The sequence below is a fragment of the Archocentrus centrarchus genome, chromosome 19 (genome assembly GCF_007364275.1).
Source record: "Archocentrus centrarchus isolate MPI-CPG fArcCen1 chromosome 19, fArcCen1, whole genome shotgun sequence".
Classification (NCBI taxonomy): domain Eukaryota; kingdom Metazoa; phylum Chordata; class Actinopteri; order Cichliformes; family Cichlidae; genus Archocentrus; species Archocentrus centrarchus.
The window spans coordinates 25,079,612-25,107,428 of NC_044364.1; the positions used below are offsets into that span (position 1 = coordinate 25,079,612).

General features: G+C 39.1%; 2 protein-coding genes across 2 annotated transcripts in view; both read left to right on the plus strand.

The window, feature by feature from the left end:
* ryr2a (ryanodine receptor 2a (cardiac)) overlaps positions 1-25,793 on the plus strand; it is a 375,294-nt gene extending 349,501 nt beyond the window's left edge. Inside the window, 5 exon segments of the mRNA XM_030754826.1 lie at positions 4,789-4,945; positions 14,173-14,237; positions 14,408-14,508; positions 15,049-15,100; positions 24,603-25,793. Of these exon segments, the coding sequence (XP_030610686.1) occupies positions 4,789-4,945; positions 14,173-14,237; positions 14,408-14,508; positions 15,049-15,100; positions 24,603-24,698 (471 nt within the window). The 3' untranslated portion in view covers positions 24,699-25,793.
* ro60 (Ro60, Y RNA binding protein) lies at positions 21,003-23,261 on the plus strand. Its single transcript, XM_030754824.1, is given in 7 exon segments — positions 21,003-21,814; positions 21,816-22,138; positions 22,140-22,302; positions 22,304-22,378; positions 22,381-22,514; positions 22,516-22,963; positions 22,966-23,261. Coding segments are annotated over 7 exon segments (1,551 nt in total). The 5' UTR covers positions 21,003-21,544; the 3' UTR covers positions 23,104-23,261.
* Positions 25,794-27,817: the final 2,024 nt, after the last annotated feature.

The window sequence follows — 27,817 nt, forward strand, 5'->3', positions numbered from 1 at the left end:
ATTATTATTATTATTATTATTATTACTACTACTAATATTTTGCATGAGTTTACCTTTATAAAGGTTTACAGTGGCTTATTCTTCTGCGAGGAGTAATACAGAATCTACTATTAGGCTTTAAAGAACAGGGCTATAGAGTCAGTCCTTAAAACCTGCCATTCTGCTTTTAGGTTAGCTATAATTACACTTTTTTCTTGAAACTTTTTTAGTAAACAGCTATGAAGTGGAAATTTAAACAAATTCTATTTGAATTTATTCCTCCAAACTTTGTGGCACAAGCGATTCTGTTTCCAGTTAAAAACACCTCTTAGCCTTGAGTGACTCCTTATTTACGCCTAAGTTGTCTGTCTCTCTAACAAAGTGACAGACAACCATTCACACCTATGAGCAATTTTAGAATTCAGTGTACAGCAAAAATAAAGGGATTGTTATTAGTGTTCCAATACTTTTGAAGGGGACTGTAAATGTTTCAGATAATCAAACAAATTTTAATATTAGAAAGATAATCTGAGTAAATACAAAATGTAGTTTTTAAATGATTACTGGCAAAAATGCTATGCGAACCTGCCTTGTCCTATGTGGAAAAAAGTAATCGCCCCCACTAAGGACCAGGTATATATACATAGCTTTTTTTCCCTTAATAAATTAAGTCATCATCTAAAAACTGCATTTTGTATTTACTTGGGTTATCTTTGCCTAATATCAAAATTTCTTTGATGAAACATGTAAGTATGACAAATATGCAAAAAAATAAGATAACATTCAATGTACCCAAAGCTAATGGTTGGGTGGTCAGTTGTTCACTGCTGCAGTTCACTTTCTTCACTCTGGGCAGTTGCTTCCATCAATAAAGTTTGTCTCACTTACTTACTGTCTCACTAAAAATTATTCTTTGCAGCCTGTCTATGAGTGCATTCAACTCCATTTATGGACATAGAGTCATGGGTTTTAGTCTTAACAGTGTTCCCCTCAGGCAGTCTGCACTCCAGCTGAGTTGCTGGAAGTTTATTTTTTTTGTCCACTTTTTTTCTGGCATCTATTAGCTTTTCAGGAATAGCAACTGTGCATGTGACATTAAGAATTTTGTGGTACTAACCTGAGATCTTTATTGTGATTCAAGCTCAATTTAAGGCTTTCTTTGAGTTACCTTATCGGGCTTTATGAAGTCAAACAAAAACAGGTGATCCTGGATAATGGCATTTGAAGTAGAGAAGTTGGATGCCAGTTTCATAAAAGCAGTATGAGTTAGCTATAAAGTACAAGCTGACATTGTTGTTTAGCCTGTTTGAAAGAGCCAAATTTATGACACAGGAAAGTAAAGCCAGTAATGAAACAGTAATGGTAAGATTATGATGAATTTTAAACATTGGTGGCATAACCCACTACTTATACATAAATATCTGTGTCATTAATGCATGTCAGATTCTGACAGGGATGAAACATAAGTGTATCTTAAAGCCAAACACATAAGTCAATCATATCAGTGACAAGAGACATGCCAGGTACAGACAGACTGAGTACAGCTTAGATGAGCATGTTTTCTGCTGCTAGGCCAACTGAAAGAAATACTATATAAGGGCTCTATGTTTGGTATTTTCTGAGAGAGGAAGGAAGCCTTCTGTCACCTGGAAATATCAGGACACACACACTAATCCCCTATAGTCAGCCACCCGTTGCATTCCATAGAGCTCTTCTGTTTCCTATTAAGGGGCCAAGGGTGGCATCTCTGCTTGTCTACAGTTCAAGAAGGTGACAGGGGCTTAACAGGATGGAGGGATGCACTAATGAAGGCCACTGCCCTGTGGAGGTTTGTCTCCTCCTTTACAATAACACTCATAGTAGGAGGAGATAATCTGATGGTGCATGGCATTTGAAGTCGGTAGTTGGAATTTCCAAGTTTCCAGTCAGAATTCTCAGTGCCCCTTCAAGTCAGATTTCCAATTTGGAAAGTTGGAGCAGCCCAATAACCCTGACTTAATTTAAGATAAACATTAGTAAAACTGTAAAACTTGTCATCTGCATTGCCACTATTGTGTATTTATTTTATGTACTATTGCGTACATAAGCTATGTGCATAGTACTGACCAGGCTCTGTCAGTGTTTTTAAGTGCAAAAAACAATCATTGTGCTGTGTTGTTAGTGATACATGAATGGTTCTACCTTTCTACGGTGCAACAAACAAACAAACAAAAAATATTTTTTCCCTGCTTTTCTGATTTTACTAATGGAAAATGCTTTACTCAGGAGTGACATCACTTCAACCACTGACATCCCAGTGGAACACAGCATGTGCTCAACTTTTCTATAATGTTCACTGTTCATCATTTTGGTTGATTGTACTTCCAACTGTCCAGTAAATTCTGTGTCTGAGCTGCTGTGGGGACTTTTTTGTTTTCTTTGTTTGTTTTTATTCATTTTTAGAGCTTTTTGGGGGTTTTCTTTGTTTTGTTTTTTTTTGTTTGTTTTTTTGGTAAAGTCTGTCCCAACTGAAATAGGGCGTGATATATCCTGGAGAGGGTGACAGTCCATGGCAGGACTAAGACAAAGAGACAAACAACTATTCATTCCCACATTGAAACCCAAGGTCAAATTTGTGTCACTAAATACAGTAAATGTAATATTTTTGTTCAAGCCCTTGGTTTAAATCTTAAATTCAGCACTTTAGTGCTGAATTTCAGATTTAATTTAGTGGTTAATTCTTTAGTGCTGTAGTGCTTAATTTCAAATCTATTGATGTTGCTTTACTGGAGCTGTACAGAGCTGTAAATATATTTGTTGCTGGCTTTCCATTTTGAAATTTAATACTACACTATATTGCCAAAAGTATTCACTCACCCATTATTGAATTCAGATGTTCCAATCACTTTCATGGCCACAGGGATATTCAACACTATTGAAGTAACTATTGAAGTTAACTCTGAAAGATCAACTGGAGCGAGAGAGTCTAAACAAATACCAGCAGTGCTGAAAGCAGCCAAACATGAAGATAAATCTTTGAGATGGTTATGAATAATTTTTTTCTCTAATGTCTAAAATTTTATTTGTAAAGAAATCCATGAAGTCACTACTAGTTAAAGTGAAAGGAATACTCGGCTCTACAGAGCTCTGACTCTTTGTCAGCCTGGCTACAGTGCGAAAAAGAAACCTGGGGTTGTTCTTATTTTCTTCAATTAATGATGAATAGTAAGATGTCCTAGTTTTACGGAGGGCGTTTTTATAGAGCAACAAACTCTTTTTCTAGGCTAAAAGAGCATCTTCTAATTTAGTGAGATGCCATTCCCTCTCCAGCTTATGGGTTATCTGCTTTAAGCTGTGCAAAATCAAGCACCTACTCATGCAACCTGCTTACCTAGTTGGGCTTGGCCCCTTAGTTTCAGCATACAAGAGATTTTGGACAGTTTCATGTTCTCAACGTTATGGGAACAGTTTGGGGATGGCCCCTTCCTGTTCCAACATGACTGTACACCAGTGCACAAAGCAAGGTTGACATGGACATGGATGAAAGAGTTTGGTGTGGAAGAACCTGCACAGAGTCCTGATCTCAACCTTTGGGATGAATTAGCGTGGAGACTGCAAGCTAGTCCAACATCACTGTCTGACCTCAGAAATGCGTTTCTGGAACAATGCTCAAAAATTCCCATGAACAATTTTTGACTCTTAAACCTTGTGGAAAGCATTTCCAGAAGAGATGATGCTGTTATATTTGTTTCAAGGAGCTTCACAAGCTGTGCAGTACACTAGACAAATTGGTGTAAATACAAATCTAATTCCAAGAAAGTTAGGAAGCTGTGTAAAATGTAAATAAAACAGAATGCAGTGAAATTAAAAATGCATGAGAGCAGGCGTCATTTTGTGGAAGCCACCATGTTCTAAAATTTATAGATGCAGTTTCTTGCAGATGGTGGAACCTCTGCCCATTTAAAAAAAAAACTTTATGTGCAAAATCAAGTTTCTGACCTGTTGCCAGTTAATCTAATTAGCTGCAAAATGTTCTTCCACCTATTTGTTTTAAGTTCCACTTACTTTTCCAGCCCTCTTCCAACTTTTTTGAGACATGTTGCTGCCATAAAATTTAAAATGAGCTAAATTTTTTAAAATTTATTTTATCCACAGGGACAAAACATATTGATCAACAGTGCTGTAAATATGCCAGTGTTAGCCAGATGGCTAATTTTCAGCCACTTGCCAACCTATAAAACAACATACAAGGCTAAATTTTCATATGTATTTATTAACATATAAACAATATAGCATATAAAAGCACATAGCAGACAGATAATCTATACAATTACAATAAATCATACAACAGTACATATGCTACAAAAAGATACTATTAGACAGACAAGCACAGGTTTAAACAGACCTTTAAAACACAATACGATAAACAGCATTACGTCTTGGACGCAGCTGAGAAGCAGGTTGGGTGAGCAGAACATAATCATGTAGGAATCCAGCAGACAAGATATTAAAAAGAAAAATATTTAATATTTTCCTTAAAATGTTAAATTTTCTCAGTTTAAATATTTGATATGTTTTTATGTTCTATTGTGAATAAAACATGAGTTTATGAGATTTGCAAATGTATTTATTTTTGGTCTTCGTGATTTTTCAGGAGTCATTTACTGCAAAAAGACATCACAAATGTTGTGAGACACTGCTACACATTTAGTCTGTGGGAGATATTTGTGATGATCATGGTGGTGCCCATTACAAATCCAGTGCAACAGATTATACTTGTGTCCCACCCCACCACCACCTTTATGTTGTGTATCTCACTCTGTTCCCCAGTGTTACATGTTCCACATGTATGTGGGGGTGCGAGCGGGTGGAGGAATTGGTGACCAGATCGAGGACCCAGCTGGTGATGAATATGAGATCTACCGCATCATCTTTGACATCACTTTCTTCTTCTTTGTCATTGTAATCCTGCTGGCTATCATTCAGGGTGAGGCATCAAGCACATGCACACAAACACCTAGTCTGACTACAAACACAAGCAGTTAATTAGGCACAACTTCTGGTTCTATTTGGTGCATATTAGACTCTTTGTGTCTAATATTTTGACTGTTCTGTTTATAATCGAAACATCTTTCTATATAATGCATTACGGTTGAAAAGCACTATAAATGGAACATCATACCCTTAATAAAGAGAGGATTTGTGAAAATTCCTAAAATAGTTAGGAATAGTGAGAATAGTGGGCTAAGAGTTATTTAAAGCCCAAAGTGAAAACATCCCTGTCCGTGTTTTGTTTTTAATCAGTAGTGCCAATCAGTTGACATAAATTTTGTGGCATTTTATATTTAAAAATTCAACTTACCTCTGTTGTATTCAAGAATGTGTAGTTTAATAAGAAAAGGCATTGCTTATAAATTATTTTGGGGTTTTTTTGTGCAAAAAGTTTATTTTTTAACATCCCAGCTGTTACATAGTGCCATATTTGCAGATATAATTGTAATGAAATGTCATGGATTATATACTGTAAAGGGCAAATATAAAGTGCCATGATACTTAAATAATTAATGCAATGTACAGTACTGTGCAAAAATCTTGAGCCAACCCTATTTCTTTATCTTTTGCAAGGAAAATGGGAAATAGGAGCAGCACATTATTAAAATGTAAAATAAAATATGTCAAATACATAGAAAAATATAAGGCCAAAAAGGGTTTTTTGTTTTTGTTATTTACAATTCTAACAAGCCAACATTTAGACATTTACTCTTCTTACTTGTCATTTCTTTAAGTAGTCCTCAGAATAGCTCTCCAGGCTTCTTGCAGGATAATCTAAAGCTGTTTTTTTTAAAATATTGGTTGTCTTTTGTTTTGTCCTCTGACACAATGATCCCACACTCTTTCAGTAAAGTTGAGCTCCAAGTTCTGGGGAGGCCAATCCATGGCTGATAGTGTCCCATTGTGTATTTTTCTATCCAGGTATGCTCTTACTGTGTTGGGAGCACAGTTTTGTATCACTGTCATGCTGAAAAGTGAAGCCACTCTTAATGAGATGTTTTCCATGGTGTTGCATGCTGGATAAAAATCGGATGGTCTGCATTCATTATTCCATCAATTTTGACAAGATTTCCAACACCACTGGCTGAAATGCAGCCCCAGATCATGACAGAGCAACATGTTTTATAGATGACTATAGACACTTGCTGTTTTCAGTCAAGTTCTTATATAATTTGGCATGCCTCAGTCTTTTCTTCCAGTCCCCTTCCTTAAGTATGACCTCTTGACCCTTTCAATTAGACCTTTTCTGATGAGAGGCTTCAGTGACCAATAGATGGATCACTTCAAGAGCCAGATGCATATCTCAGGTTCTATGTCAGGTGTTTGCTGGATCTTTTCTTATTTCTTAAGGATGTGATTTGCAGAAACTGTTCATCAAATGACCTGGGGGCCACTTTAAAATAACATACGTGCCAACATAATACTAGCAGCAGTGTTCCGTATCATACTACAGATGAAGATTTTTATTCAGTGAATCCCTCAGGTCAGACAGCTCCTTCATATCAAGCTAACATTAAGCAGAACATGCCTTTTACATCCACATCTCAGATTCTAGACAGGGCCTATTTGTTGTGGAGGGTGCCTGTGCATGTTCTACTTAATGTTAGCTTGTATGCAGAAGCTGTCTGACCTGAGAGGTTTGCTGCATTTGGTCTTACAATGAATATATATCTATAACATTACGGTCTTTGGTGCAGGAGGTCGGGGGTTCGAGTCCCAACGAGCAGCATGGAGGCTCCACAGGGGATCATCCTGCTCCCTTCCTTTTCACATTGTATGCAGCAGAATTCAAATACAATTCTGTATCATGCCACATCCAGAAATAGTCAGATGACACTGACATTATGGCATGTATCCGGAATGGACACAAATCTGAATATAGGGATCTTGTTAATACCTTCAGTGACTCGAGTCACAAAAACCACCTCATATTGAACACCTCTAAGATGAAGGAAATGATAATAGATTTCAGAAGATTAAGGCTCCCTCTCAAGCCTGTGAATGTTTGTGGGGTGGACATAGAGGTGGTAATAGAAATACCTAGGTTTACACCTAGATAAGAAACTAGACTGGTCCCTGAATACAGACGAACTATACAAAAAGGGGCAGAGCCATCTCTTTTTGTTAAGAAAAGTAAGGTCTCTTGACATCTGCAGTAAAATGCTGAAGATGTTCTCTCAATCTGTAGTGGCAAGCATGCTGTTCTGTGCTGCAATCTGCTGGGGTGGCAGCATCAGAAACAAGGATGCAATGAGACTGGACAAACTTGTGAAGAAAGCTGGCTCTGTTATTGGAAAAATGCATACTAAAGATGTTAGACACCATACTGAACAACTCTGATCACCCACTTTATAACATCTTTATGGAACAAAAACACATCAGTACTGGAAGACTCCTCTCGCCAATGTAAAAAGAAGAGATGCAGAAAATAATTTGTACTCACAGTCATCAGGTTTTTCAATTCCCATACAAACAACAGATGAGTTATGTCAGACATGAATTTCCGTCAGTAGTTATTCATATTATTATTAGATTCACATAAATGAGTGGGAGCAAATTATGTGTTTTTGTGACAGCCTGCTAGTAACAAAGTGCTTAAATATATAATTTAAAATTGATTCTTTGCTAAGTTGTTTATATGTAGACACAACACTGGTTCATCCCTTGACATAGGTGACTTTATTATGCTTGAGAGATTTAGAGGTTCTTTTAAAGTGGCTTAACAAACAAACAAACAAAAAGCATCAAAATGGTCAGGTAAGGACTGGACTGAAAATCAGTGGAAAAGCAGCCAGTGCCCAAAGAAAAATGTTGAAAGACCTTCAGAAAGCCTGGGGAATTATTGATCAAGGGTGCTTTTAAAATTACACAAATTCTGAAGTCCTTTGAAGCAAAATGTAAAGAAATGAGGAGTGGCTTGAGACTTTTGCACTTTTGTATTCATGCATTCCACCACTAATACTTGGATGTTAGAGATAGGGAGTAGCAACCATCACCCAGTTGGAGGGTGAACAAAAAACAATAGAAAAAAGAGAGACCTCAAACAACAAATTAGACAAGAGGCAAACTATAGGAGACAGTGGGAAAAAGTAGGAAAAAGTTTATAACATATTCCCCTGATTTCACCTAAGGAGTGAAATCAGGGGAGTGGAAGTGACATTCTTAGTGCATCATGGGAAGTCACCCATGATTCAACCTAAGCATGTAGCTACTAGGGTTTAATATTTTTCCCGAAAATGACATGAATCAAATCCCGGGAAATGACGAGCCATTTCCCGGGAATCCCGGGAAAAAGTTTATTTATTTATTTATTTTAATTAGGCCTTCTGTAGCCTGTGTCGGCCTTAACCTATTGTGATATTGTAGAGGTAGCTTTCCAGCTATGTCCTATTATGCCCAGTAGGGGGCAACGTCGGCTTGATTAACGCAATAAAACCTACATCTCGGCATTTGAGTGCTCGAGCTATGCGGTGTTGTATCGTTCCTCAACACTCCCTTAACAAATATAATTCGAATATTCCTCCATTGTACATGGAATTATACCAAGCTATTTTACAACTGCTGGTGCAAAACAATACGGTTCATCTCCACAGCATTGATAAAGGCTCAGCCACGCTGTCGTGGCGACATCTGTTGCGCTATATCTCCACCAGTGGAACGCTGTAATAGTCATTGAAAAGTAAACTACCGTACTACACTATAATATGGCATAACACAGGGCCTTGAGTAATGCACTACGACTTGGTCATTGCCATTCTGGCAACAGCAAATTTATAACACCGTGTCTGAGGGTTAAAGTAGGTTCGCTGTGAATCGTCTATTGAAAAACTGGCCAATCATTATAGCCTAAAAAATATACATTTTACTCAACTCCATTTTAAAAGCGAAATATGTTAAAGCAATCTATTTCATGATAATTTCTTCACACATTAGGCCCGTATCCTAATTCATGATTGTTAGTAAGCGGCTGCAAACGAGGAAAAGAAACACTCGAAGTTAAACAGATATTTCTTTATTGTTCAGGGCAGGCATATTTTATAGGCTATATAATGCAATATAACAATATATAATAATATAAAATTATATAATACAAAATACCTTAGGGTAAACACATTGCCTACGATTTCAACAAATTAAAGAGGAAAAAAGCACAACTGTGTAATACCTCTATTAAAACGCTTGAGATGAAGGCTGAAGCCTTAAACAGAGGCTGAACGTGCCTGAAATGAAGAGTAATGCTTTTCGCATTAAACGAACCCTTCTCTCAATATTTCCTTAAATTTAACATTCTGAAGCTTTCTTTTCTTTCTGAAAGTCAAATCAACGCGCGCGACTTTTTTCCCGGTTTCCCGTCTGACGTTTCCCGGGAAACGGGAAATGGTTCTGATCGCATTTCCCGGGAATCCCGGATCCCGGGATTAAACCCTAGTAGCTACGTAACATAAAAGATGGGTCAGGGTCACTTGATAGAGCTCTAACTATAGGCATCAAAAACAGTTGAAAGTTTGAAGCCTAATCTAAAAAATGGGATGTCTGTCTCCATAACCCAAAGTGGGCACTGGTTTCATTGGACTAGATGAAATGTGTGCGCTCAACCTCCCATTCTACTTTTGGAAACTCTGGGAGCCAGAAGTTGACTTACATTCTGAGAGTGAAGGGCTTTATTTGAATAATATGACACTATGAGGTCCTTAACATTAGTGTTGTAGTACTCGAGATCGGTCTTGGTCTCGAGACCGGTCTCGAGACCGCTTTTTGATGGTCTCGGTCTTGTCATGGACTCGACCACATTTGGTCTCGGTCTTGTCATGGACTCGGACCTTGCGGACTCGGGATTTTATTTCAAGACCAGTCAAGACCACAGCTGTGGAAATATCACTAAATTGCCAGAATACTGTCCAATTTATTTGTTAACATCTTTGCTTTTATTGGATGCAAAACGTACTGATTCAAATCCAACAAAGAATGCGCTCCTCTGCCTCTCAAAGGAGCGCACCTCACAGACTCCGCCCCGGCTAGGTCGCCGCTATTATCGCTGCTTACGCCTGTATCATTTCACCGCGGTTTGCAATCTACCACAGAGCACGGACAGTTTCATTCACAGTGTGTACGTTTGATCTCACTATGGTCACGCGTGTGCTGCATAAATCGAAATAACCGCATGACCACGAAGAGAAGTAAGAGGGAAAATGAAGATCAAAGGAAAATTTCAGGCTTCCGATTCAACAAAAAAATCCCAGCATGAAAGGTAAATACCAACCTTCATGTATTTTGATACACAAACTAAAAATTTAATGCAAGTTTTAGGGCTGCAACGATTCTTGGAATAACGCAATTCGATTATTAAAAATCCTCGACACAAATTTGTTGCTTTGATGTTTCGTTTCAGCTCTGCAGCTCAGCTGTCTCCGTGTAAGCGGAGCATTTCCAAAAAAAACAAAAACGACCCTTTAACACGAGTGGATCGCTGAGATGTTTTTTCACGCCCCTACTTCTCTGTGCTGTGAGTGCGCATGTTTGAATGTGCGCGCGTGTTGTGCAGAGGATGTCAGCTGTTATTTTTTTCTTTACGTCAGCTGTAGCCACCAGAACAGATCTATAACCACAGTGTACTGGGGAAAGGGGGGCTGCCATTAGCACTAGCAATCGTTCGGTGCCCCCTCCACCCCCTTCAGTACAGAGGGGCTCCGTCAAAATGTTTTTATCAACCACCTGATCAGCAACATGAAGAACAGAGAACTTTGTAGCTGCTCCATCCACCCTGTTTGTTTCACACAGAGAAACATCAGCAGTACGGAAGTTAAAATATGCTGATGAATTGTTAAAATGAAAAATTATTTCTTATCCAATTACTTGATTAATTGACGGAGTAATCAATTAAATACTTGATTACTAAAATAATTGATAGTTGCAGCCCTACTTGTATTCAGAAAGCCATAGTCAAACATTAGTTTTCAGCACCAGTAGAGCTATGAGAGGCCTTCAAGAATAAAATACTACAGTTCCCAGCAAGATGATGTCACTTCCTATTGTTGCATTAAAAACGTGATAGTTTATGCTCACAACATGGTGGCTGATATTCAAATGTAGGAAATGCTATTAGCAGCTGAGGAATCTGGATTATGTTTTTGTTGTGTATTTTTTTATGTGATTTCTGCAAACACAGTGGAAGGAAACGGCACTCTGGGACACATTAAATGCTTGATGTATAAATGTAACTTTTCTGGATTATATGCAAAAATGATCATTCTATCGATCTAATAAGGCCTGATTTAGAGTTCTGCATTGATCCTTTGTGTATAACTGAAAATCCTCTCTGAAGCAAACCTGACATGCACCTCGAGAAATGTAACTACACGTCCAAAAAAACTGATTACTGCTTTCTGGTTATGTCTTAGGCCCCATCACTCAATTAACAAGTGGGAGCGGCATTTAGTGGTTAGTATTAGCTTACTAATTAGCATTAGCATTAGTGCTGGGGTGAGAAATATTTCTTGCTAGAACCCGGAAGTTACCATGGCCACCACCAATGGTAACAGCAGAGAAGTAAGTAAGTTGTTTCTCCGCCATTAGTACATTGAGCTAGTGGTGGGCAGATTGATCCTGATATCAATAATATGGATGACAATGTTGGTATTGGTATTGATCAATTTCAGTGTAATGAGATCGATACTTTGGCTTCAGTTTCTCTCCTGTATGCAGTGCTGAGGTTTCATCAAAGATGCGAGCTGACTGTCTAAGTGTCGCTCCTGTCACAGCACAGAGCACTTTGCTCCTCCCCTCCCCACAGTGTTTTGTTATACTGTCATGTGATGCATAACATATTTTATTTGGGAAAAAAAAGGATTTTGCTATGAAACATTTAAATCAAATTTAAATTTAAATTTAGAGAAAATTAGTGAATGAAGGAACATTTTTTTTTTTTTTTTTTAAATTAAAAAAAAAAAAAAAAATTTAAAAATTAAAAAAAAAAAAAAAAAAAAAAGAAGGAACATTTTTTATTAAATTTTTTTATTATACTTTATGAAAAATCTACCTGGAAAAAAGTTTGCATTTGTTCTTGAGTGATTTTGTACACTTAATTTATGAAAAAAAAATCCAGACATCAATGTATGGGGAAAATTGTTTTGTTCTATTGTTTCAGAACAATAACTTTTATTTTGATAAAGTATTTTCTACTTACATATAAACTTTGCCCAATTCTATCCTGGGTTTTAACTAATTAATGATCCAAAGGAAAAAAATCTCAAACCAGTTAAACTTCATGGAAATTCTTCATAATTATTAAAAAGTATTGGTATCAGTATCGGTGATAATGGCCCTGTGTTTACTTGGCATAGGATCGATACCAAATTATGAAGTGTTGCACACAACTACACTGAGCAGCATACACCAGGAGTGATTGACAGTGCTAAGACCCTCCTCCTGGCTCTGACTGGTTGTTTTTGACTGGGAGCGGTTCAGGGAGGAGGTGGAGGAGCTCCATTTTTTTCGCAGATTATCGGTCTCATACTGTCTGACATGGTGACAGTTTTAACAAATATGTAAAAACCAGATTTTTTATAAAAGTTACATCCTGCAGCTTTAATCTGTATAAGATTAAAGGCTTTAGTTCTTACTGTTGATGAGTGTTTGCCATTTTTTCAGTTTTACACATTTAGCTATGTGGTTTTGAAAAAGCACCCATTTTTACAAAGGTTGTTGGTTTAAAAACAACACAACTTTATGCATAGTTTATGAAAGGCAGAGAAAAGTTAAGACTATTGTGATGAACTATGAATAATTGTTTTACATTCTGTGATAAATGATGGAAGTCACCCAGGAGTATTAAATAAAGATGGTTATATTTATTTGAGCTGTGAGTGTTTAATATCAGGGTGATTTTATGGGAATGCGGATCTTTCAGATCAATTTGAGAAGTGATTTTGATCATGTTTCACATTTTATTGTGTCATGTAGTGTCAGGCACTGGTCTTGGTCTTGTCTCGGTCTCGCCCCCCCTCGGTCTTGGTCTTGACTGGTCTCGGACCCTAAAAGTCTTGGTCTTGTCTCGGTCTCGATACCCTCTGGTCTTGGTCTTGTCTCGGTCTCGGGTTAGGTGGTCTTGACTACAACACTACTTAACATATGATGGAACCTGATCATTCAGGATTTTATATCTGTTTGTTTTGCATTTAGTGTTTTGTCCTTCTGAATAATGACATAAACACTGAAGTTACATTGTGAGAATTACTTTGGAAGTAATGAGAAGAATATAACAGAATAGCATGAGAAACTCCTTTAGAAGAATAAACAGATAAAACAGATGTTTTGTGGATTTCATATACCTTGTGGTATTCAGTATAGTAATGTATGAATATATGGATATGACCTGCATTGGATTGTGGGCAGGGTTCTAAATTAACACCTGCCAACCCACCAAATGCTGGTAAAAAATCATTTTGGCGGGTGTTAATAAAAACTTACTAGCTAATTTTGCCAGTGATGCAAGAGGCATTACATGCATGACACATAAGGCTCCGTTCTCGGTCATTTATCCCCTGGCAGTACTTCCTACATTTCCCATGAACACTATATGCCTTAACGCTACGTCATGACATTATACGCTCATTGGCTGCGTGCAGTTTGTAGTGAAAATAGCGCGAGAAACCATGGAAATGAACGCTAACAACACTGAACAGACTTCAGAGACCAAGACAGAGAGCAACTCAAGGTAGAAGCGAAGTAAACGGGGCCAGAACTAAACAGAGAGCACACTGAAAGAGGAGGGAGTTAACGTTAGCTTAGTAAAAACTTTTAACCTAAATGCGGCGGTGATTGGGACTTGGACAGACTGGGGCAGCTGGGGGGGAGAAGAGGAGCGAGAAGAGGAACGAGGCAGGTGATGATAGATAGATTGATCCCAAACCTGTTTGCACTTTCTGTGTATATTTTATGGTATGTGTTGTGTTTTTCATGCTAACAATGTTAATAAAATTATCAAATGCATTCAGTGGCACTCATTTTTCTTATTTTTACCGCATAAAATTTGGCTAGTGGAAATTTTGATTGGCCGGTAACTTTAGAGAGTTACCAGCCACATTGGCTGGTGATCAAAAAAGTTAATTTAGAACCCTGATTGTGGGCCAGTATAGGTAACCTCGACTTGCTTTGAAATTCTAGGGTTGATCATCGATGCTTTTGGAGAGCTGAGGGATCAGCAGGAACAAGTGAAAGAAGACATGGAGGTAAACACACACACACACACGCAGACTCACACACACACACACACACACACACGCAGACTCACACAAACATGTATAAAGATATATTTGCATCCACATGGGAGCTGCAGTTGAAGGTTAATGCTGTGTAAACAGTAAATGACAATCACTTGACTGTTGTTTGTCTCTTGCAGACCAAATGTTTTATCTGTGGAATAGGGAATGACTACTTTGACACAGTGCCACATGGCTTTGAAACGCACACTCTACAGGAGCACAACTTGGCCAACTACTTGTGAGTACATCTGGAGAGTGTGCATATTTCCATGTGTGTTCTTGTATCTTTTAACATTGTGCCAGCTACTATGTTATAAGCAGGGCCTGGAGTCTTATGTCTGCCTCAAGTAATAATTTGGATTGGGACATCAACAGCTCCTGGGCTCTTACTGGTCTTTAGGTTCATCAGTAACACCTTCATCGGTCCTTGTAGAAATAACTTTTTAACTTTAAAAAAATGACAAGAAAGTTTGGCTCCTTGGAAACAAACTATAAAGAAATGAGCAGTGGCTCAAGACTTTTGCATAGTACTTTATTTTGGGGTACAGTCAACAGACTTTTGAAATGTTTTTACTAGATTGACTAGTCTGTCACAAGACTAAAACAGAGACAATTATTGACATGCACATTCACACCTATAGCCAACTTAGAATCACCAATTAACCTAACATGCATGTCTGACACTGCTGGTGTGTGACTGGTGTATATAATATTGTCTATGTTTTCTAAAAAAAAGTGTGTGTGTGTGTGTGTGTGTGTGTCTGTGTATTTGTTTCAGATTCTTTCTGATGTATCTCATCAACAAAGATGAAACAGAGCACACAGGCCAGGTAAACTCTCTTTTCCAATCTCTCTCAGTAAATATAAAAGACTGTAATCATCTAATATGGTCACTATAGCTCAGCTTCAGACTTTCTCAGTGTTTCTCACTGATTGTTTAATAGCTGCTGACATTGTTAAAGCCTCAGTATGCTTCACAAAAATTTCTTATTGGATCCTCTAATAGCATCTCAAATGAATGTTTGCAATATCAGCAAAGATTCACTGGTTATGTCAAGGAAATGGAGAAGGATGCATGACACAGGTGTGAGTCTGCCACAGGTAGTATCTTTCATCCACTAACTGTACTGTATTAGCTGTCATATGTCATTTACTAATACAGTAAGGAAAGTTCACTTTTTGTGAACTTACACATCTGCAGCAAAAAAGGGACCAGCTGGATGTGCTGTGTTCAGATTTCAAATTTGTGGATTGGCGTGCATATCTGAAAGGAGGTCACATAAATCCAAGATCTGTCTCCTCCCTCACAGTGGCAGTTAAAGTGAATTCTCAGTCAACTAACATTGAAAAACAGCTCTGGGGATATCTGTATATACGATCAAATACAAGCAGCACTAAGGGCCTGTAGTGCTTATTTGATTCCTGATTAAGGGCCTCATTTAACAAAACAAACTTTTAATTTGTTTTTATCTTCACTGTGATTTTTAGTAGAATGTCATGTACTGGTGTAGCAGGCAAGGGAGAGGACTAGAGACTCAGGAGACTGACAAACTAAAACAGGAAGTAACCAATGGAATCATACACATAGGCTTGACACAACACAGGGAAGCAAGTTCAGAGGAAAAAAACAAAACAAAGACATCCAGACTATGACACATGAGCTGGACTTAGAAGCAACCAACAGGGAAAACAAAGACATGTGAAACACAACACAGAAGACTTGAAACGGGAGAGATAACACAGACACTGGAACACAAGAACGCTTGAAGGACAAGAGCAAGAGAAACTGGAATTAAATACAAATAACTATGACTAATAACAGAATTCAGAAAACTACAACAAACTAAGAATCTAAACTGTAAGCAAACTTAGAAACAACTAGAGAAATTAAACAATAATAGACTTCAATTACAAAAAACTAGGGGTGGGACTTTAACACGTCAATTTCGATTCATTAATTACGGGGAAAATAACGAATTAAAAATTTTAACGCATTTTAATTACACTTTGCACCGTGGAACGTTTCTCAGTGCACGAGTTCCAGGCATACAGATTATATCGACGCACAATGTCCAAATTCAGGGGCCGCCTCCTTCGAAGGACCCGGCCCCAACCCCTTCACAGCCCACGAAGACCGCAAAGGCCGGAAGTGAGCAGCTAGCCTTCATATCAGCATCACCTGCCCTCACCTCTGCGTAGCTCATGTCGCCTAGCAACCGTGAGTGTGAAGCACAGCTGTGTGAAAGCAGCTGGTTAAATGGAGAACGAACTTTATCTCCTTTTTGTGGTTTAATTTTAATTCTTTAATTCAAAATAAGCTGTTAAAACAAGCATAACACATTTCAACATCAAGGAATACAGCAGAGCGAATGATTAATTTTAACTATATTAAGTGAGACATTAATGTAGAATAAAACTATCCAGTTATGATGCTTAACTTTAATTTCAGGAGTTTGCTTATCACAGGAGCACTTCTGCCCTTCATTGGTCTGGGTAGTAGACTGGTGGGAAAATAAACAAAATTTTGATGTTTAAGCTTATGTATATTGATTCATTCATCAACCAAACTTAAATTAATATTTCTCATGGTAAATATTGAAATGTGATTAAAATGTGATTAATTTCAATTTATTAATTACAAAGCTTCTAATTAATTCAATTAATTTTTTTAATCGAGTCCCACCCCTACAAAAAACACAAAACCCTGGGCCAAAAGGCCCAGGACCATGATAGAGACAGAATTCACACAAGATGCTAGACTGGACTGAAAAGGGAACTACCATCATAGAAAAGGAACCAAACACTAGAAGTAAAGATAAATTCAGAAGCGATTATAGCTGAGCAGTACACCTCGGTCAGTTTTGTACTATATCAAGTTCTGCACAGACACTGTAACTGTGGACAGAATATCCAGGTTTTTCCAAATAGAAAGCCATGGATGAACGGGTGCAAATCTTGCTCAGAGAGAGGAACATTGCCTTCAGAGCTGGTGATGGAGCGCTTTTACAGTGCTGCCAGAGCCAGCCTGTAGAGGGGCATCTAGGAGGTCAAGGCTGCATATAAGAGGAGGATTGAGACCTGTTTCCAGATCCATTACTTCAGGTAGGTGGCAGGAGGTTCAGCATATAATAAAATACAGACACAGCCTGTCAGTTGACGACATCATCAATCTGGCAGAGGAGCTGAACAGCTTCTTTTACCCGCTTCGAGGTACAAAAACCAGACACAACCATCCAACACCCATTAGCAGGCAGCAGCAACGTTCTCAGGCTGGAGGCACATAGGTGAGGCGTATACAGTACTGGAAACACTGAACCCCAGGAAAGTACTGAAGATCTGCACAGCTCAGCTGGCTGGTATTCTTTACCAGCATTTTTAACCATCACTGAGTCAGGCTGCTGTCCCTCCCTGCCTGAAGTCCTCCGTTATTGTCCTCATTTCCAAGAAGAACACCATCAGTGAATTGAATGACTACAGGCCAGTAGCACTTACACCAATTATTATGAAGTGCTTTGAAAAGCTTGTCCAGCCTCATATCATCTCTTACTTAAAATAACCTGGTTGCATAGATATGCAAAATACTGAACTAATACTTGCAGCACCTTTGGCTTTTATTACAGCACTCAGTCTTTTTGGGTAGGAGCCTATCACTGTGACACATCTTGATGTGGCAATATTTGCCCACTCTTCTTTGCAAAACCACTCCAAATCTGACAGATTGTGGGGGCATCTCCTGTGCACAGCCCTCTTCAGATCACCCCACAGATGTTCGATGGGATTCTGGTCTTGACTTTGGCTGGGCCATTCCAAAGCCTCAATTTTTTTCCAGTGAAGCCATTCTTTTGTTAGATGTGTGCTTTGGGTCATTGTTGTGCTGAAAGATGAAGTTCCTCTTCATCTTTCTAACAGAAGGCCGAAGGTTTTGTGCCAACACTGACTGGTATTTGGAGGTAATTATTAACAGTTCCACCCTGACTAAGGCCCCAGTTCCAGCTGAAGAAAAACAGCAGCATGATGCTGCCACCACCATGCTTCACTGTAGGTATGGTGTCCTTTGGTGATGAGCAGTGTTGTTTTTGTGCCAGATATACCTTTTGGAATTATGTCCAAAAAGTTCAATTTTAGTTTCATCAGACCATAACAGATTTTCCCACATGCATTTGGGAGATTTCAGATGTCTTTTTGCAAAATTAAGCCGAGCTTGGATGTTGTTCTTTGTAAGATAAGGCTTACATCTTTTCACCCTACCCCATAGCCCAGACATATGAAGAAGACGGGAGATTGTTGTCACATGTACTGCACAGCCAGTACTTGCCAGAAATTCCTGCAGTTCCTTCAGTGCTGCTGTTGGCCTCTTGGCAGCCTCCCTGACCAGTTTTCTTTTTATCTTATCATTAATTTTGGACAGACGTCCTGTTCTTGGTAATGTCACTGTTGATGATGATGGTCTTCACTGTGTTCCATGGTATATTTAATTCCTTGGAAATTCTTTTGTAACCTTCACCTGACTGATATCTTTGAATAATGAAATCCCTCTGATGCTCTGGAAGCTGCCTGCAGACCATGGCTTGTGCTGGAAGATGTAGCTACAAAAATGTCAGGAAAAGCCTACTTGAACAGCTGAACTTTATTTGGGGTTGATCAGAGGCACTTTAATTGGTGACAGGTGTGTGCTGACTCCAATTTAACATGAGTTTGAATGTAATTAGTTAAATCTGAACACAGCCATATCCCCAGTTATAGAAGGGTGTGCACACTTATGCAACCACATTATCTCAGTTGTTTATTTTTACTTCACCGTGCTGAAAGATTTCAGTTTGTTTTTCAATTGCATTGTACAGGTTATAGGTCACATTTAAGGTGGAAAAAGTTGTGAAATTATCTGCCTTGCTGTCACTTTTTTTAACATCACGAAAACCTGGCATTTGAACAGGGATGTGCAGACTTTTTATATCCACTGTAGGCTGTCCCCTGTCCTACCTCCAGGAACTATACAATGCTTGCTGCCAGAGGAGAGCACAGAACATCCTCCAGGACCCCTCACACCCTGCACATTCTTTATTTCAGTTGCTGCCATCAAGTAGACACTTCAGGATAATGAAGGCCAAAACTAATAGACTGAAAAACAGCTTTTATGTCAGAGCCATCATTGAACTGAACTCTGTACTGTTAAATGGAAAGTGACATTGGGGCAGTAGTGTTGAGACAGAACTCCACAGGAGGCTTGGTTGTAGACCTGTGATGGCAAAGGAAACTCTCTGGAGGACAGCATCAATCAGAAATCGGACACCTCAGGTGGCTTAGCCAAAGCCAGTGATGGAGAAGGCTCCTGGGGTTGGGAGGAGAAAGGACCCCTTTGGAGGCTGGTGGCGAAGGAGGCTCACCGGGGGCCAGAGGCAACGGGACACCTCTGGTTCAGGCGGTGTTGGGCTCTTGGATTCAGGCACGGGTTCATGCACAGATGAACCCGCGGGGCCCACTGGGGCCCACTGGGGCCCACTGGCTCTGGACTCATTGGGTCAGGTGATGTGGGACTCACTGGCTGCAGATTCACAGGCTCAGGTGGATCAGGATTCCCAGGGGATGTAGGTACCTCAGAATTTCTAGGATCCTCTTCTGAGAACCGGGGCTGCACAGCATGGCATGCATCTGTCTCCCCTGATGAACAGGTTGCTCAGCATGGCACACAGCCATGTCCTCTGACAACTGGGGTTGATGCAGAGGGTCAGCCGCCCTCACCCTAGGGACAGGTGCAGGGACAGGGTGGGCCTTAGCTGCCCTCACCCTGGGAAAAGGAATGGATGCAGGGTGCACAGTCTGTGGGGAGGCTCTGAGGAGGCCTGCCCATGTGCACAATGAACAGTCTCTGGCTGAGTTGACTGGAGAACACAATTGCAAAACACAGTAACAGTGTCAGACTGAGAAACATAAACAGTCTCTGAATGAGGAATGTAAATAGTCTCAGAATGAAGTGGCTCCTCAACACAAAACACAGCTTTTCCCACTATGGAGTTCAAAACATAAGGTTCAGACTTGACTCATGGCTATTCACTTCATGTATTGTAGTGTCCCAAAAATTGAAATCAGAATTTGGTAAGTTCAAACACAAATAACTCAGAGACCTTTTCAGACTTGGAAGAGATGAGTATACAGCACTGAAGATGACGTGACAAGTACTGCGGAAAACTGAGGGCTTAAATACAAGTAAGTAAGTAAGTAAAATGTATTTATATAGCACTTATCACAGATAAAAATCACAAAGGGCTTCACAACAAAAGACAAGAAATAAAAGTATAACAATATAAAACAATAGAATACAGCATAACAAGTTAATTAAAAGCTTGTCTATATAAAAACGTCTTCAGCTGCTTTTTAAAAGAGCCAGTGGAGTCTGTACAGCATAAAGACAGTGGAAGAGAATTCCATAACCTTGATGCCACAGCCCGAAAAGTCCAATCCCCATGAGTTTTGAAACGAGTACAAGGGACCAACAGTTACCTTTGGCCTGATGATATAAGAGCTTGGGACAAAGAATATGGTTTCAACGGGTCAGAGATATACTGGGGGCTTGGCCATGTAAGGCCCTAAAAGTTAAAACTAAAATTTTAAAATGAAATCTAAAATTTACTAGCAACCAAAGAAGAGAAGACAAAACTGAAGTGATATGAGTCCTTCTGTTGGTGCCAGTTAAAAGTCCTACTGCAGCATTCTGCACAGTCTGAAGACAATCCAAAGCTGATTTGTTAAAACAAGTAAAAAGACATTACAATAATCCAGATGAGAAGAGATAAAGGCATGAATAATCATCTCAAGCTCAGCCTTTGACACCAGTAATCTGAGTTTTGAAATATTCCTTAAATGATAAAAACAATTCCAAACCACTGTTTGGAGTGATGCTCAAGGGACACTGAACTGTCAAAAATGACACCTAAATTTCTGAGGCTTGATTGCACAGAAGGGCCTAAAAAGCTGACATGTCACCTAATTTCTGAGATCATGTGGTCAGGAGCAATAATCAATGTTTCTGTTTTATCAGTATTTAACTGGAGGAAATTGTCATTTAACCATTGCTTGATTTCTGTCAGGCAATTACTTAAACTGAACAATTTATAAAACTCAGATTCTGAAAGAACAATATAACTGAAGGTCATCAGCATAGAGAAGAAATATCATTGTAGCATCTTATAATTTGTCCTAAAAAAGCTCTCTCCATCTAGCTACATAAAAGCACTTGACCACTGTACACATACTTGGTGGCCTTCTCAAATATTTCAATGGAGACATCCGGAAGTACCACAAGCAACCACACCCTGAGCTCAACAGGTGGTGGTTCATGGGAGATCAGTGACAAGGCTAAGCTATGTCACTTCCTCTGCTATGGCTCGAAGGGAGGCTGGTACAATACCAGAGAGGATGAGCATATCAGAATGGAGAATGCTGGAACCCTGCTTTCCATGCTGCAGGAGAGCCAAGGTGCTGAGGTGGTAGAGGAGATAAAGAGGTTCACTCAGGATGGGCGGGCTGTCAGAATGGGGCCCTACATTTTTTGCCTTGGCTTTGTGCTCTCAGCACTCTGAGCTGAACACCAGACAGGCAGCGTTCAAAGCCCTGAAGGATGTTTGTCGCGACCCTGCCCATCTGTCTTCTTTTATTCAGTTCAAGAAGGAACTGAAAGAGTACATGAAATGTGGGATATGGGGGCGTGCCCTGAGAAGAGCACTGTCTGACTGGTACAATGAGCAAGATGCCATGAGTCTAGCTGCTGCAGTGACCAAATGTAAAAAGAGGAAGGGCTGGTCACACCAGGATCTGCTCTGACTCTCCCACACTAAACCAGCTAAAGATGCTATTGCCTTGATCGGCAAATATGGTCCAGGTTGCTTATGAAGACAAAGAGAACTCTGAAGAGGTTGTCAGTGTGTTTTCATACCTTGAAGTGGTGGAAAAGGTTAAACACAGTCGGGATGATACGGAGGTCATCACTTTAATAGAGGAACACAAGCTGGAGAAGGACCAGCTGCTGACCGCTCGGTCTGAAGTCTAACCAGATACGGAGCGCTTTGTTAAAGGAAATGCCTCTCCATTTGGTGCTAAAGATGTTGGGAAGACTGATTTGACATTTAAAAAAGTTCTTGAACCAGGAAGCTCACAAACACATTTTGTATGTGATAGAATTCAAAGTGAGACAGCACTAAAGAAGGCAAAGATCCACCTTTTCAGTATGCTCTTGGCTTCAGAAAACTACAAAATGGGAAGCAGACAGCAGCATCCTCAAAGCAATGGACTCTGCTTTGTACAAAAGTTTTATGAATGTGGAGCCTGTAGGTAAATGCGTCGTAGTGGCAGTAGATGTGAGCACGTCACTGACCAGCATTGTCCCAGGAACATTAGTCAGCACTGCTGCTGAAGCTGCAGCTATTACCATGATATTAGCAAGGACGGAGGCAGACGCACATGTGCTGGTCTACTCTGAAGGGACTGTGGTTCCATTCTCTGTTTCTGCTGACATGACTCTCAAAGAAGCTACGAATGAACTGGTTAAGTTACAGAGTAAGAGAATAGACTGCACCCTTCCCATCACATGGGCCACAGAGAATTTGAAAGCTGTAGATGTGTGCATCATTGTGACCTACAACCCATTGTGGATGGATACTGCCAGTCCGGTGGAATTTCTGAAGAAGAATCAGGAGCCAATTCAAAGCTGGTGATGTGTGGGCTGACTAAAATTGGAAACTCCATCGCACACACAGAAGACCGGGGTTTACTGAGCATCTCTGGCTTCGACCTCAGAGCTTTTAGCGTCATTCATAACTTGGCCCAGGATCTGATCTGAATCATGTCATGAGTGTCAAATACGAAGGTAAAAAGTGGACCAACGAGGCTCACTTAGCATGTAGAGGGCCCCAAAACAGCACTAATCCAAAATATGCTGACAATTACAATTCCAGTTTCTCTTTTGTATTCTCTCACTTACTGGTCAGTCAACAAAGTGTCTAGCGGCCTGGACAACACTTTGGAAATGTAATAGCATATATATATATATATATATATATATATATATTTATATATTTATATATTTATATATATATATATATATTTATATATATATATATATATATATATATATATATATATATATATATATATATATATATATATATATTTATATATATATATATATATATATTATATATATATATTATATATATTATATATTATATATATATATATATATTATATATATATATTATATATATATATATGCAGATGGTTGACTTACATGAGGCCCATGCAGGGTCCATGCATGGGCTATGCATGGACCCTGCACGGGTCTGAACTTTTGCATCTGAACTTTTCACTTGGCTAGTTTTGATTTCAGTAATATTTGGGGGCCGGATGGAAAGCTCTGGCGTGCTGGATGCGGACCACAGGCCGCCAGTTGACATTCCCTGTATTAGACCACCCAACGTAGGGTTTATGCCACAGCTACTCTAAACAACAGCACTGGTAATTACTCAATTACCAGTAAAGTTATATTTACACCAGTATGCACAAGCTCTTTAACTGAAATATCTTTAATACTAAAATATCTTTATTTTTGTTATCTATAAATTTTCAAATGCACTGTTTTACAAAAAAAGAAGATGCATTACAGTTATTTATTTGCATTCTTGAACAGAAAATTTTGTTTTAGTGGTTGAATGTTACACTTGGTTAATTTATGACTTCTCAGAGAATTACAGTGTGCCAGCTCAAATTTGGGTAAAAAAAAAAAAAAAAAAAAACATGAATTCACTTCAGTGCATGTGTTGCTTTCTCAAGCTAATCACACCTACTTAAGGAAAAAATTGTGATTCCACCAGATGCACTGTGGAATGTTTCAAAACTGTTACAAAAGCAGCTGTCCAAGCCATGCAGCTCAAAATAGCCCTGGGGTCATTTGATGAAAGCCATGCCAAACTGCAGAGCAGATGAGGAGGGCAGAAAGGCACAGAAACAGAAAAGAAACTTGTCTGGGAGACATGTGAAATTGGATTTTCACAAACAAAGACCATGTGTATTCCTGGGGTTCAGCTTAACACTGAACATTTGAATATTCAATTCAATTTTATTTGTATAGTGCCAAATCACAACAGTTACATCAAGGTGCTATGTGGATATGTGGGGTTCAGGTTTGAACACTGAAACATATTGAGGCAGTTGCTTTAGCAGGTATCTGAAGCTTGCACTGCTGTTGCTAATTTCTGTAGTAAACAAAGTTAATGTAATGATTAGACTTTAAATGTAACACACGAAGCAAACCCTCTTTACCTCCTTCTGTCTTTCTTTAAGGAGTCTTACGTATGGAAGATGTACCAGGAGCGTTGCTGGGAGTTTTTCCCTGCCGGCGACTGTTTCCGGAAACAGTATGAGGATCAGCTCAACTGAGTCAACGTGTTAACTCTTAAAGTCCCACTGCAGCCATCTGGTCTCTGCTTGTCCCTCAAACCTTTCTTACTTTTCTGAGGAAGCTGTATTCTACCAAATCATGGGTTCCTCTCTATGCTTCATCTCTGCTCAAGTGACCAGGCTCTTCAGCAGGCTGCACACTGAGCCGTTGTCATCCAGACAGTCAGTCCTCCCCCCAAACCTCCAGCACACTCTATTCGGAAGGCTTTGGAGACTTTGTACATAGAAAACATCAGATTATATGATGTACAATACATTACAAGTGGCACGTCTAAACTTTTTGACTCTGATGACTTATTTGCTTCATCTTATTCTATACTCACAGTAAGATGCAAAAAATACAAAGGCGTGGTGTATTGAAGGTTAAAAAAAAAAAAAAGAAACCTAAAGATTATTTTACTTTTAATATGACCATGTTTATGACTTTTCATGTGTATAATGCATGCTGCATGTAGGTACAGGAGGTGGATACAGTAATCCCACTTGACACCCTAATCCGGCAACATCTCTGCAGCAAGCCAGCACTTAGGGAGGCTTTATATACTGAAAGTGGTGCTGAGGTGATTTCGGGTATGGGGAGACTGAAGATGCACATCCAACACAGTACCACAGTACAGCCTTCAGAACAATGACAGAGCTGAATTAATGAGCCCCTTGTGCAATGAGGAACATTCTTCACAAACAGAGCTGCTGTGCTGGGGTGAACTGCAGTTAGATCCATAAGTATTTGGATAATGACACATTTTTTGCAACTTTGGTTTTTATGTAGTAACCATGGTTTTACCATGGTAATACCATAGTTAACCATAGTGGATTTTCATAAGGGTACCACCACAGTTGATTTTAAATCAAACAATCAAGATATAATTAAAGAGCAGACTTTCAGCTTTACTTCAGGGGGTTTAACAAAAGTATTGCATTATAACCATTTTTATAAATATTCCCCCATTTTCAAAAGTAGTTAGACAATGTAATACAATTTCTAAATCAAAGGATTGTTTTTGATATTGGAGGACAATCCTTTGTAGTCAGTGAGTGTTAGTTTAGAACCCATGGACATCACCAAATGCTGTCCCCCCCCCCCCCCCCCCCCCCCCCCCCCCGAGATGCTCTGTCAGGCCTTTACTGCAGCTACCTTCAGGCCTGGCATGGGCATGCAGAGGTTCCAGTGGAACAGAGTAGAAATACCAGGATGTATTCTGATATGTACAGGGCCATATTCTACTCAGATTATTGAAATGCTGCAAAATTGATTGGATGGCATTTCACAGTGCAAATTGATAATGTCAGTGTCAATGTCAAATTTATTTATATAGCACATTTAAATAACCTGAGTGGACCAAAGTGCTTTACAGGCAACCAAAAAATAAAAAGGCCATACATAAAAGAAAAACAACAAACAAACAAAATATCCATCCATCCATTCGCTTCCGCTCATCCTGTTCAGGGTCACGGGGGGGCTGGAGCCTATTCCAGCTGACATAGGGCGAGAGGCAGGGTACACCCTGAACAGGTTGCCAGCCTGTTGCAGGGCCAACACAGAGCGGCAAACAACCTTTCACACTCACATTCATGCTCTCATTCACACCTATGGACAATTTAGAGTAGCCAATTAACCTAACCCAGTAAGGTAAAAATTTACACATCTTGATTATTTCATTAAAAATCCACTGTGGTGATGTACAGAGGCAAAATAAAATAAAATAAAATAAAAAGTTTACAGATGATCACGCTGTGTCCACACCCTGTGCCATGCCAGCACTGTGTGTGAAGGGTCCCTTAATTATGTGTTCACATTGCTTATGTGTCCATCAAGTCCATTTTGTTCCAGTTGAGCTGAGCAACATGGAAGCTTTCTAATCTGCTTCAATAAATACACATCCCCAAAATGGCTTCTGTAATGGTTGAATCCATTACTGTTTTTGGTAATAGTTTTTATGTTTTGTTTTTTTTTTTATAGTTTTTTCTAATGTTTGTCACCAGTATTAACAGGGTCTCAGAGATATCCATTTCTTCAGAATGCTGGTTCATATTGCTGGTCAGATTGATCATCTGCTCTTTTAAATGTCAGTGACCAGATAACATGTAATACCACCATCCTGGCAAATGGTCCTTTCTAAGAAGAGTTTAACATTTAGCATGTGTGTTGTGTCCAAATCTTCAATATTTTGTTGTCTAAGGATTATAACAAGGTCTGTGTGCCAATGATAGAGCTTCAGTTTTTGTTTGTTTTGTTTTTTTAAATACCTTAGTAACATTTGTTAATTGAAGTTTGTGGTTTTCTGAAAGGCAATACCAAAGCAGCCCGAAAAAGGAAAAAAACAACCTGAAAAGTCAAACAAAAGTAATTTTTTTGGTTTTCAAAACTCATGGCTGTAGACATGGTTAATGCATGCTTGGAACAATAAAATGTGTTTCTTTCTTCCATTGCATGGAATAGCACAACAAAGGCAGCAGTAAGGAGGCATAAAGGGGAGACAAGCGGTTACAGTGCCTTACCAAGCTGGGGAGGAGCTATGAAAGCTTGACAAAGAGACAAGCTTCACCGAAATGCAGTATATAGACTGAGGTGAACATCTGAAGCTGAGAGTAAGACAAAGCAATATGCTATAGAAGTAGAAGAAAAGACAAAGGACTTTAGACATCATGAATGGCACAGCTTAGTGGTTCTTTGGCTGACCAGAGGAGAAATGTCCGCATTTGGAATGACTTTAGATTTCAGTAGTGCTGTGCAGTGCAAATTGGGGTGTTTCAGTTATTAAAACTTTCCATGGCATCACAGTTGACCTTAATTAGCCACTTAGGGTTAGGTTGCATTTTAGTCACATGTTAACATTGTTTTATTTAGTACAACAGCCCTTCAATAAATCCTTCCTTTGAAAAATGTATAAGGTTGTCTGTTTTACAGAAGTTATAATTCAGCTTTGTGTTCATCTTGAAGGCTGCAGTTTAACCACTAAACATCCATCAATTAGCCACGAGGTTCTTTAAGGTTAGGATTAGGGGTACAGTTAGTATTAAGTTCATATTTACCCCATTATATGGAAATTTACCTAATTGACATATTCACCTGGACAGATAAACAGAAAACAGGAACA